The sequence below is a fragment of the Brachyhypopomus gauderio genome, unplaced genomic scaffold (assembly GCF_052324685.1).
Source record: "Brachyhypopomus gauderio isolate BG-103 unplaced genomic scaffold, BGAUD_0.2 sc52, whole genome shotgun sequence".
In the NCBI taxonomy this organism is placed as follows: Eukaryota; Metazoa; Chordata; class Actinopteri; order Gymnotiformes; family Hypopomidae; genus Brachyhypopomus; species Brachyhypopomus gauderio.
This window is the reverse complement of record NW_027506877.1, coordinates 1655636-1669509: the sequence shown is the minus strand read 5'-3', so window position 1 is coordinate 1669509 and position 13874 is coordinate 1655636. Positions and strand designations below refer to the sequence as shown.

The window sequence follows — 13874 nt, the reverse complement described above, 5'->3', positions numbered from 1 at the left end:
ATTGTTGTGTATGCCCAGAAAAGAGTTGTTTATAAAATTATTATTTTTGCTGAATGTATATTGAAGAAAGGAGTCCCACATTGTTATTTTAAGTCACACTTGTTGATGGAAGAAAATATTGTAATCATTTTAAAAGAGTTTGATAACTTTTGTATTGATTGCCAGCTCTTTTATCATATTGAAAGGAATGATAATCAATAATAAAAGTTGTAAGCACATTCAAATAAATAAAATGATGCAACTTTTATTGGTTGTTGTTTTTGGTCCAGTGACGTTTGGTTTCAGCTAAGAATTTTCATTTCGGCGCATCACTGAGGTGATGCTGTTGGTGTTACATGGTGATCAGTCAGCACAGCTACATTTGATTCTGACATGCAACACATGCAATTTTACATGTGATCTATAACTCTCCCTTCAGAGCTGTTGATGAACTACTGTTGATTGTACAGCATTTTGGCTTTATGGTATTCAGTTTGACTGCCCTCAATGGATGTGGTATTCTACAGTACTGTGTGTTTATAGATTTCATCACATACACTTGGTATTACCAGCGTGTAGGTTAAGGGTATTTTTGGACTCTGACCTATTTGTGCTAGTTAAGGCTTCTTTAAGTAGACAACTAAAGCCCTTTCATAAGTGCTCTGGATGAGGACGTCTCCTCGGTGCCATAACTGTAACTGTAAATGTATTGAACTGTACAGTAATGATATTTCCTTGATATCTGCTTGTAAACTAGCCAAATTATTCTGTACTCTTATATAATATGTGTAAAGACATATATTCTGTTGAAATTTAAAGATTTGTTTACATATATATTTTCCTATTTTCTTTATGGATTTTTTTTTTTTCATTTAAAATTCTTTTCATAAATTTTATGGATTAAAATTATAACGCACAGGTATTTTTGTGGTATGTTGAAATGACATGATTTCAATGCATCTGAATACTTCTATAAACAATTATACAGGTTAAATGAAAAGATAATGTTAGGCCTTGGCATAGGAAATTGCCAGGAAAAAAACCCAAACTATAAAACAGTATATACAAGTACTATTTAAATATAAGAAATATCAGCTCTTCTTAGCTGGCTCTTGTTAACTGGACAAGTGTAGCCTGCTAGAGCCAGGTCTTGGTGAGTGTGAGTACATATCGTACATGCTCACCTCCAGCAGATCTTTACATCTCTGCTCAAAGGCATCCACCAAAGCGAAGATGATGGTCTGGTCCAGCACCCAGCCTGCTGGCGAGAATCTACCCCAGAGAAAGAGGAGGGAGGAGTTAAGAGAACAGGGAGAGTTCATTGCTTTCTCGGTGACATATGAGAAGCAAATGTAGGCGAAAGCCCTGGGTGTGTTTGCCCTGCCACTGCTCCTCACAAGGAGAGGCTTCAGCCATACGTGCTAGAACAAACAAACAACAGCGAGCTCCCATCTACAGCGCCGAAGGATAAGGGCAAAAATGATCCGTCATTGGCATAATTGCATCCGCCAAAGTTCTATATCGGCGCAGCTGCCGTTTCTCAGATTGCTTTTCATGCTTCATTCTTCCCCTGATGGAACGGTAATCCTCATCGCAGGGAAAAGACAAACACCTTTAGCTGGGTTGTTCCGAGGTGTGAGAGAGGGAGGGCGATAGAGAGAGGGAGAGGGAGAGAAGGACATTTGACACAGCTGTTTCACAAACAACGGGAGGCCTGGGCCACAGGCACATAGGTGAAAGAGACCGAATACATGAACAAGTTAAACAAACAAGACAGGGAATGGCGGATCTCAGCAAACCAGACTCTAAGCACTAAAATATTTATTACGTTATGATGATGGTGGGCTGAAAATCACTGCCTCGGGAAACTTTGACCTGGCAGTGAATGCAATAAACGTGCTTTTATTCAAAAGAAATTTCCACAAAGTCAATACTCCAAATAAAACTCTGGAATGATTTTAATATAGCATACAGTATATACCACACACAATGCCCTCTGTGACTGTGAAGTGTGGGGTCTACTCAGTAAGCATGACTGCTGTAAACAAGCAAGCACCCACACACACCGAGACTCATTATCCACAGAAACCTAAATATGCACAAAATTAAAACAAACAAACAAATAAACAAACACCACTGCACATTCAACATAAATGGCTTTAATTTTGCATGTTCAGGAAAGTGTTAGAAATCTGAATGCAGTAAGTAGGAGTTTGAAGCCCTCAAAATGGAAAGGGTCAGGTCTGAAAGCAATTCCTTCTCTGACCTTATTTGAAATGAACTCCATAATCCCTAACAGACAACCTCTGCCCTGAAGCAATGCTTCACAAAATCAAGCCAGGATAAAGCAAACCATAAGAACAACAGAAAGTGGTTGAAATACTCTGGAAATGATCCAAAATCACAAGTTATAAAATAAAAGCTGCCTTGGCTGCTTTGCCGTTCAAAGTCTTAACCAAGCACAGGTTCTGCAGACGTGCCACAGAAACGCAAAAAAAATCTGGATTGCGCATCAAAAAATAAATAAATAAAGACCAGAATATATGGTCACTGTAAAGAGGTGGTGTCAATAATGAAGTGACCTCTCTCCTTGATGCTGAGAAACTTCAGAATACTAGAGAGTCCTATTTAGAGAAATAGAAAAAGATCTTATTGTAAACATCTCTCAGCTGTCAGTGAGTAAACATTTCCAGTTTACCCCAGCAGAAGGCCCACCCACCCCACCAGGTACTGCCACAAAATATGTCATTCTAAATGATGTGTTATATCCATATTATTAAAACCACAGCCCATGACCGTGTGTGTGTGTGTGTGTGTGTGTGTGTGTGTGTGTGTGTGTGTGTGTATAGGGTTGTGTACAGGGTAGCAATATTAACAACACACAGCAGAACTAAAATGTCCTTCCTTTTCAATTTAGTTGAATAATGCCATCATTTATTTTTTATTATTTTGAATTTAAGTCACAGTGAATTGAAATGATTTGCTTTGAGGACTTGAGAAAGGTAGTGAAGAAATGGAAAGTGAGTGAGAAAAGAGGAAACACTACAGTAGGTGGTGAAAGTCTGGGGGGCTTCAGTGGGGCAGATGCGTCCTAGTGCAGACGTACAGTGGGGCTCTCCATCATGTCTCTCTGGGGGGCCTGGGGCTGGGCGGAGGCCACAGGGTTACAGCATTATGGCAGAGTGTGTAAGCAGTGAAGGAGTTGTATGGAGCCAAAGGCTCTAACTGGCCATTTCTCTTTCTCACACCGCAGTTCAGAGACACCTTTGAAGCTTAGACAGCTTTATTTCAGCACACACTATGATTAGAAGCTCATGTTGAGATGTAGTGTAACATTCATCATTTTGAATGATGTGTCTCCCAGTTATTTGCTGTTATTTCTTTCATGTGTTCCTTCTGTAACACTGTGTAAAGGCCAATAGACATATTTTTGGGTCCTCAGGGTGGGAGGCATCTTTTGCTTTTTGCTTTGTAACAATAAATAATAAATAAAAAATCATAATACATATTTTTTTAAGCTGTCTAGCATGACTATAAAATTCTGATTTTCAGCACATGAGGAGATCGAAATTGAAAAACATTGAAATTAATGTGATTCAACAACACATGAGAAGTGGCTGGCCGCGGGATACGCACCAATAATCAGTCTTTCTGAATCATTTAGTGCTGCTGAGCTGCGAGGATTTGTGTTATATCTTAATCACCCCCCACTTCCATTTATCCTGCTTACTCACGAGACAGCCCACATCACTGAGGGACGTCACATTAGGGACAGCACTGTGCATTCTACTTCATTACCACTGTAGGTTGTGGTCAGCATGTGCCCTTAACCTCAGGGATCAATTGCCAATAAAGGAAGGTATCGACAGATGGAGAAGCGTGAATATGTCTTGTTTGCGGGCTAGTCAAGGGTCAAGGCGCGAGAGGACGAACCACACACCACAGCAGGCCTGCCAAACCACAAAGGCACAGAAACCACACAGAGAAGAACGGAGATGCTCCAAGAATGAAGCATGATGTTAACAGGGACTTGAAACCTGGAGGGGGGGGGGGGGGGGGGGTGGTCGGGGGCTGGGGGGCAAGGCTGGAGGAGGGGGGGCGAACGAGAGACGGGGGGGGGGGGGGGGGGGGGGCGGTGAGGGTGCAGCTGAGAGAGAGGTGATCCAATAAGGGTGAAGGTAGCGTCATAACCCCTGCGGTGATGAATGCGCTGTCCAAACGCGGGGGGGAGGACATGGACACACGGAGCTGAATGTCACCGTGCGCCAGCACCAGCGATTACAGACGATAAGCCAGTTTGTGTTTATTCTGCGCACCTCTCCCTCGCGGGGGTCGCCGCCCTCCCCGTGGGTTACACTGCCACACCAGCTGCAGTACGATGTGATTACGGTGACACACACGCATGTAAAGGGTCTATCTTAATGAGCAGAGGGGCACAGAAACATTGGGGGGAGAAGGAAAGAACTTATCTGTAAATGGAATAAACTGACTTCAATGCACCACTCCTCATGTGCAGTAGTATATTAGACTGTGGGATCTTAATATTCAAATCCTCAAATCATTAACTTTCATCAACTCAAAAAGGAATAACAAATAAACCTTGTACCTCGCAAGTTTTGGTAATTATTTTATAGATAACTAATCTATGTGAGATTGTGAGACCACGCTACCATTGTAAATACAGAAAAGGATAAACAATTTGATAAAGGCAAACACCTGCACGGAAGCACGTTTTTTCCTCAGAATTCACTGCCTTCCCATGGCCTGGGAAGAAAAGCTCGCTCCTAAACTAGAGCTTCTAGGCAATAAGAGGGAGCAGTTGGTACCATGGCAATGATTACAGCCATGACTGATATTTTATGAGGTCATGCCTGCTTGAGAAATCCTCCAAAGATTTAGCTTCAATCCATCATTAGCTGAGGCAGAGCCAGGGGCCAGTGGAGAGGGTTAAACTTCATTAAGACATCCACAGAGCCCTACTGTGCTCTTTACTGCACAACCTTTTAAAGGCATTGTCTGGGAAATCTAACATGATTGACTCTATAATTAAATAAGCTGAAGAAAAGGGAGAGACAGAGACAGAGAGAGACACAAAGAATGGAAAAGGAATGAGGAATAGGTGAGAAGGAAGAGAGAAGAATGAGGTCTCAAAATGAGATAAAGGGCAAGGAGGAAGAGAAGAAATAGAGGAGGTTGGAACAGAGCTGTGGGAGTGGAGAGAAGAGTCAAAAGAGAGGCAGGGAGAAAGAGCGAAAGGTTGGAAAGTAATGAGGGCGAAAGACAGAGAGAGGGGAAGGATAGAGGCCACCAGGAGTACAGAGGAGAAGGGGCAGGCTCCAGCTAACACCCCATTAATCATGTGTCAGAATGCTATGGTCAAACACATACACACACACACACACACACACACACACACACACACACACACACAGGTGCACGTACATATACACACACAAACACACAGACACAGACACAGACACACACACACACACACACACACACACACACACACACACACACACGCACACACACACACACACACACACACACACACACACACACACACACACACACACACACACACACACACACACACACACATTCCATATCGACTGACTTGGCAGGGGTTGAGTAAACTAAATAAACTGATCTCTGCTTACACACAAGGGCCACAAACTCCCACCATGGTGAAACAGCGAGGCAGAAAAAACACACATGCAACCTTTCTGATTTCATGGCTGGGCCTGCTGATCTCACTCAGGCCCTCTTTTGATCGATATTCTGTCTTAATGTATTTTGCACCAGGCTCTATGGTGGGATTCCACACTCAGGTGCTCAGCACCTGCTATACTGCTTTGAAAGGTGAAGGCAGCGGCTGATGTGTTGTGGTTTTTCTGGTCTTTGTGCCTGTGCCGGTAAAAACACGCTGACGCTAACAGCATGAGACGTTCAAACAGCTCCTGCAGTGCACATGTTCCTCATAGTACACAAACACACATACAAACACTCATATACTCACACCACCATCACTTTCAAAGGATAAAGCACTCCAACAAACTCACACTCTCTTCCATAAGCAGAAGAATATCTCACCTTCTCTCACAGATTCAATCATACACACTCACACACACAAGCAGACAGACACAAACACCCACAAATCCGTTCAGCCATCATATGATTGTTAAAACAAGGTCTTGCATGTATCTCTACATTTCATCCTTCACAGACAATACCCTACCACCACCGAATCCATCCAAATTAAGGTATGCACTTTATGCGCACGCACGTGCCTGTGTGTGTGTGTGTGTGTGTGTGTGTGTGTGTGTGTGTGTGTGTGTGTGTGCGCGTGCGTGCGTGTGTGTGTGTGTGTGGTGTGTGTGTGTGTGTGTGTGTGTGTGTGTGTGTGTGTGTGTGTGTGTGTGTGTGTGTGTGTGTGGTAAGGTGAGGCAGGGCATGGTATCTGTCACAGTATTTAAAGGAGGATTGAAAGGTTGTTTCTCTGCTCAATACTTCGCTTTGCCGTGACAACTCTATCAATTCATAAAGCTGTCACCTTTATCCAGACAACTCATGTAAGAGGCAACCTAACTTCTCTTTAGAAGACTGTATTTTTATTTTATGTAAATATTTAGGTTTTAATTTCAAACTCAACATTAGTCTCAGTAAGCAATTGATTTACTGAAAAGATCAATCACACTTTCCCCCCCAAGCCAAAGTAAATAAGAAAAATATCAGTGTGGTCTTTTAATATGTACACGGCAACAGTTCAAAAATAATTATTTTACGTTACTTCGTAATTTACACTGATTCCAAAATATCTTTAACTGATTTCATGAAGAAGGTCTCTATCAGCTTACAAGTATTTGATTGGCTACAGAGTAATCCAAAGTTGGCCTGTAAGTAAGCAGGTCATGTGCACAAGCACTAGAGGGAGAGCCCCAGTATTGGCAGCCCTGTTCTGCCCAGGCCATTGCCCTTCCTGGGCCTTTGGGCCGGAACTAAGCACTGGCTGTAATTGGGTGGATGAGGTCGGCCGGCCGAGTGGAGGAGACGCTGCAGGTCTGGAGGCCTGCTGATCACAGAGCAGCAGGCCAGATCTCCAGCACTGCAATCAAACTGCGTTAAACACTACAGAACACACTTCCAACTACAAACAGCCCCAGAGTCTCAATAACTCATTAATATAAAGGTAAATATTGCCAAAAACTGCTCATTAATTCTCATTAAACTCAATCCTGCATCCTGCATGAATATACTATAGTGAGAGAGAGACAGAGAGAATAGACATAAAAATTGCAGAACACACACACACACACACACACACACACACACTATATATATATATATATATATATATATATATATATATATATATATATATATATATATATATATATATATATATATATATAGTGTGTGTGTGTGTGTGTTCTGCAATTTTTATGTCTACATATATATATATATATATATATGCATGCAGGATGAGTTTAATGATCTCTTGTATATTTTATACTATTGGCTTCCTTCAACAAACTACATCTAAAAATTCAGCCAGAGAATCATATAACATGTGACAGTGTGAAGCACCATCCACTGAGGTTTGATGCCTTTGGTATACGGCACTTCTGCGGTCTTTCCCAGACGCTGCATCACTAAAGCCCAGGGAGCAGTAGAGGACGCCTGTCCCACCGGCAGCTTCACACACACACACACACACACACACACACACACACACACACACACACACACACACACACACACACACACACACACACACACACACACACCCACGCCCCCCTCACACACACACACACACACACACACCTCCCTCACACAGGAGAGAATATGCTTTGGATTACGGGCAGCATCTCTTTTTCCCATTTCATAAATCAGATTAATAGACATTTTATCTATTCAGCAGTCTAAAGGGGTTGAAAAGGTAGTTGTTAAGTTGTAAACAAGCCTTTCTGTTAAAGGCTTCCCAGTGGTTGGTATCCTGCAGTAGGTAACCTGAGGTCATGCTGATGTAGTGTTATACGCTATACAGGGTACTGTTCTTAATCCACTCTGTAGTTTTTGCCCTTGATTGAACGCATTCTTCTTCTTTGCTGTGCCAGGTGGTTTGCTATTGCTACATTCAACAGTGCACCAAACAACGTATGCTGAGAGACAACAGCAACAGACTCCAGATGCAAATGCCACATTTAGAATCAACTCTACATCCATTGCTGGCTCTCTTCTGCATGAGCTAATGATGCAGCAATACAAAACTGGCTAAGGAACAACTATGCAGCCAAATGTCCAATTACTTATGCTCCCCTGCAGTGTGCTAATTGGATCCCTGAGTAAAGATTTAAATACCCTCAAATTAAATATGACATCCTGTATTTCAACTTTATAATTGGTGGTTAACTATAAATCCAATGTGGAGTATAGAGCCAATACAATAACAGTCCAGTTACTTAACAGACTGCCACTGCATCAGAACCAATCTTTCAGCACGCTTACTTATATGAGAAAAGAAAAAATGAACCCCAAAACACCCAGCACGTGGTGTCATTGACCAACGCTGTGCCATTATTTTCACTCACACACGTCCAGGCGTCGTCAGCATACCGCACATCAAAAGAGACGCGGCTTTATTGCGTGCGGAGTAGAGAAACGTCAGCCTAAGCTAAAGCGCAATAAAGAAGCTCCGCGAGACAGCATTATGAGCGCCTCCCAAATGGATGCAGCGACAGCAAGGCCCTGTCATTCGCCAGGCAGTCGATATCACTTTGTAGCGAATACTCTGTCATCGCGCCGCAAAGTGCCGCTCGCTTTGGCAGGAGGCTGCAATTACGGCCCGGGCTCTGGCACTCGGCTGTCTCCGCGAGCTGCTATCACTTCCATTCTGAGGGAGCGTGGGCACCGTGCCAAGGGGACGAGACCAGCGGGCAGGTTAAGTGGGCCCGGCCAAGGAGGAGAATGGAAGGGAAGGAAATGGCACTGCAAAGTGGGGAGTGGGAGGGGACTGCCTGCAGTAAATAATAGGACCTTAAAGAGGAGAGTCATGGAATAAAGAGCAGGGGCGGAGTGGAGCTGAGCTGTGTGATGGGCTCCACTAGGGGTCTGGAGGGAGAAACATTAATATAGGGGAAGTAGCTCCCCAGCAGAAGTGTTAGATGTGGTAGGGACTGCAGTATTACAACTGCAGTAGCAGTGAAATGGAATGTAATAATACATAATCTAGTAAGATAAGTACAATAGAACCTAGCAAAGAGCATTAGCCTGTGGGGTCAGGAAAAAAGTGACAGATATAAGTGGGCCAAAAAAAAACCCCACTAAAGTATATTATCCCAATATGCTATGGTTCTTGTCCCTGAGGAAAAACAGCAGCTTTGAAGACGTGGGGGGAAGATTCTGTAACATAGAGGAGCACACAGAGACAGACAGCAGGTCTGGAGTACTCTACCTGTGGTGCACCTGGGAGACATGAAGGTAGCGCTCTTTCCATGACAGACAGCACTCGATGCAGTCGTTGAGGGTCTGTTTACTGGAGATCACGTAGCCCTGGAAGATCCTGTCTACTGAGATCTCTCTGCAGCACAGCCGGATGATCTCATTACTCATCTAGAAATAACAGGCACACAGATATAGTTAGATGATTCATGGCATGCAAACTGTATATAGCCACCTATATCCTCTCCACACATATGCATATGCAAGACATTTTTGCATCCAAAGGATATAGGGTTTAGTGTTTAGGCGTGTCTTATAGAGGGAAGCGTTAAGAATAAACGAGTATTTATTCATTGGAGAGTAGAAACACTGTACTCTGTGCCTGCTTCATAATGTCTTCCTGTACCGAGATGCAGATTAATGTAGACTACAGGTGTTTGCTATGAGTCAGACTGGCTTTGCTGTCATAAGAGACTCAGGCTTTTATGCCGGATGTCACTCAGTCGTCCCTGACATTCAAAGATGTACTTTGTGATGGAGGTGTGGGGGGGGGGGGGGGGGGGGGTGGGTAGAGAGAAAAAGAAGGGAAGAGAGTGTAATTATTAGAGATGATGTATAAAGTGGAGGATGTGAAATGACAGATTCACTTTCATTTCTCTGATCAGTGGGTTAATCCTGACAGAAAACACCAAGCTCTGCACAGAGACGCTACAGCTCAAAGCAGTGTGTGTGTGCGTGTGTGTGTGAGCCAGCACATACTGAGGAGAGAAAATGTGTTCTACAGCTTGATTTCAGAACTAAGCAAATTAAACTGATATGTAAATGACTCGAAATTCTCATTTTACCAAGAAGTTGAGGGTTCTACAGCATTAGCCAGCTTAGGAGTTAATAATATTTCCTTCCCCTCTCCTTTTGAAAAAAGACGCTAGAAATAAAGACAACATATGTCCCTGAATCTTGCTCTCATGAGCTTTCTAAGTCCTTGAATAATCAGACTTTCATCCCAGATCTCTGTAGGGATTCAGGCTCAGCATCTAGGAGCATGTCTTCACTTTAGAACCTGGAGGTAGTGATGGGGGTGATTTTCTTAGGGGGGAGTAGCGGTGGGGTGAGTTTCTTGGGGGGAAGTGGGAGGTAATGGTAGGGTGTTTATTCAAAGGTGGGAGGTAGTGGCAGGGGAGTTTCTTCAGAGGGGTGGACGGTATTGGTGGGAGGAGTTTCTTCAGAGGGGTGGGAGGTATTGGTGGGAGGAGTTTCTTCAGAGGGGTGGACAGTATTGGTGGGGGGAGTTTCTTCAGAGGGGTGGGAGGTAGTGGTGGGAGGAGTTTCTTCAGAGGGGTGGGAGGTATTGGTGGGAGGAGTTTCTTCAGAGGGGTGGGAGGTATTGGTGGGAGGAGTTTCTTCAGAGGGGTGGGAGGTATTGGTGGGAGGAGTTTCTTCAGAGGGGTAGGAGGTATTGGTGGGAGGAGTTTCTTCAGAGGGGTGGACGGTATTGGTGGGGGGAGTTTCTTCAGAGGGGTGGGAAGTAGTGGTGGGAGGAGTTTCTTCAGAGGGGTGGACAGTATTGGTGGGAGGAGTTTCTTCAGAGGGGTGGGAGGTAGTGGCAGGGGAGTTTCTTCAGAGGGGTGGGAGGTAGTGGTGGGAGGAGTTTCTTCAGAGGGGTGGGAGGTATTGGTGGGAGGAGTTTCTTCAGAGGGGTGGGAGGTATTGGTGGGAGGAGTTTCTTCAGAGGGGTAGGAGGTATTGGTGGGAGGAGTTTCTTTGGGGATGTGGGAGGCGTTGGAGGTTTGAGTTTCTTCGGGGTTGGGAGCTAATGGAGGGATGAGTTTATTTTGGGTAGGAGGTATTGGTGGGAGGAGTTTCTTCAGAGGGGTGGGAGGTATTAGTGGGAGGAGTTTCTTCAGAGGGGTGGGAGGTAGTGGTGGGAGGAGTTTCTTCAGAGGGGTGGGAGGTAGTGGTGGGAGGAGTTTCTTCAGAGGGGTGGGAGGTATTGGTGGGAGGAGTTTCTTCAGAGGGGTGGGAGGTATTAGTGGGAGGAGTTTCTTCAGAGGGGTGGGAGGTAGTGGTGGGAGGAGTTTCTTCAGAGGGGTGGGAGGTAGTGGTGGGAGGAGTTTCTTCAGAGGGGTGGGAGGTAGTGGTGGGAAGAGTTTCTTCAGAGGGGTGGGAGGTAGTGGTGGGAGGAGTTTCTTCAGAGGGGTGGGAGGTAGTGGTGGGAGGAGTTTCTTCAGAGGGGTGGGAGGTATTGGTGGGTGAGTTTCTTCGGGGTGGGAGGATTTAACGGGGGGAGTTTTGTATGATTTGTAGGATGCAGAAGATAAAGAGGGAAGACAGGCTGAGCTCTTTAAGAAAGGCAGCAGATGGTGTTGAATATCTGAGACAAGACAGAGAAGGAGGGAGGAGGCGGACAGCTTGTACAGCCACAGATCTCATGTACGACGCAATGAGGATATCAGCCTATGAATACTGGTAACAATTATTACAAATGATGACTAAAGGCCTTATGCATCTCAGTTCTTTTTTCTTTCTTTCTCCTCTGCATTAAGTAGAGCAGCACAACAGAGTCAAGGCCCTCTAGCACTGGCTGATTGGAAAATGATATTAAACCTGACACGGGCTTCACCAGCTAAGGAAAAGGAACCAAAAAGCAAACCAAAAAGAAATATAGAAAAGCTGAAGCCCTGAGGGGAAGGGAGAGAAATGTGGCACATGCACGCACGCACACACACACACACACACACACACACACACACACACACACACACACACACACACACACACACACACACACACGGGTGTGTGCAAATGACTCAGATAGCCTCTGATTAAAAATTATTACATGGAAGTCTATGTCAGAAAGCGGACAGGGGTGCAGGTTCTGCCTTGCAGTTTATCTATTTTTCTTTTCATTCTTTGTCTTTTTTGCTTCATCATACATCTCTCTCTTCTCCACATTTTTTCCTCATTTCCAGCACAAATAGCACAATATAATATTTCCCTGTTGAGGTAACATTATTTTATGAGACTGCAGGGAGACATACTCTCAGCCATAAGAGTGCTGTTAAAACTGTGCTGGAGCAATACAGGAATAACTGGGCCATTTCACTTCCATTAAACATGCTACCGCTAAGATGTACTTGCGCTAAGCCAACGAAAACATTCCGATCAGGGTGGAGGATGTGGGCCAGAGTGTTGACAGAAATGACCCTTCTACACAGATCTAACACCAGATTCACTGTTTGTGTAGTAATGAATACGGCTGCAATTTGGGTGTCGGAAATCAGTCGTACATCAGCACACAAGGATCATTTAGTTTGTGAGCGTAGGCCAGGCCTGTGAAGCAGGTAGAAAGATCGAGGGCGCGAAGCCTTGAAGGAGCTTGGCAGACTGTGAGCAGGCTCAGGCCAGCATGGACCAACGCTGAGAAACATCAACACACCGCGCTGCACAGTCTTAAACCCAAACAGAAAGGGGGTTACATCAGTTGTTGGAATCTAACATTCTGGTTAATAGAAATTCAATATTCCAGCAAGAATTTCTGAAAACTGGACCATAACGGAATAAGGCCATTATGAAACTTCTAGAAACGGTGTTGAAATCCTGACACAGGTCCAGAGTGTTTTTAAGGAACGCTGAACAGAATGTTTATGAGAATGAACACTGCACAACAGGACTGATCAAAGTGACTGACATGCAGTGCAAGTTCAGCCAGCTCAGTTAAAATCAGCGAGTGTCAGTCAGCTCACTGTAAAAATGTGGCCACGCCATTTGGATGGACCTCTGGGTTTCACCCGAGTAATCACAGTCAAACTGGGTGTGAAGGACAAACTTGACAGGGACTGAAACACGGACTCGTGTGAGTTTGGCAAAGGTTATGTGGCACGTCCCTATTCATCATCTGATACCTCATACAAGGAAGAGGAGTCATTCCACAGAGCACGTCAGCTATCAATTACACAGTGAATAAACCGTCCATCCCAGTGCAGTTCAAAGCATTTCATACCAGAGTTGGGGCAGATTTATGACTTTCCAAATTAACACTGAGGTTTGACAGTTAAATTAATTACATTTATTCATATTTGCAATAGCCACTAGGTTAGTTTTTACTAATTAGTTTTGGTTTAACCAGCTCCAGCCTGCTGGCTGTGCTGATTCTCAGACCGAATCACAGTGAGTGCCGGGATTAAGGTAGGGCTCTCGACCCTGTGCCGAGTCTGGCAGGATGATAAAGTCCTTTGAACAGCGTCTGTCTGCGAGCTCAACGTGAGCTTTAGGCTGACACTCCCTCCCTTCGCCCCCCCAGGAAACAATTAGACCAAATGTTTTTGTACCAGACCGACTTTCCTTGATGTATTATCAAAGGAGGAGGGGGGGGGGGGAAGAAGTGAAAAGAAATGAAAGGTGGGTTGGAGAAAGAAAGTGAAAGAAACAGAGTGGCGAGGAGGGTGTGTGATTCC

General features: G+C 44.4%; 1 protein-coding gene across 1 annotated transcript in view; it reads right to left on the bottom strand.

The window, feature by feature from the left end:
• The window catches only part of dnah2 (dynein, axonemal, heavy chain 2), a 111678-nt gene that overhangs the window by 85152 nt on the left and 12652 nt on the right, over positions 1 to 13874 (bottom strand). Inside the window, 2 exon segments of the mRNA XM_076987292.1 lie at positions 1164 to 1251; positions 9434 to 9591. Of these exon segments, the coding sequence (XP_076843407.1) occupies positions 1164 to 1251; positions 9434 to 9591 (246 nt within the window).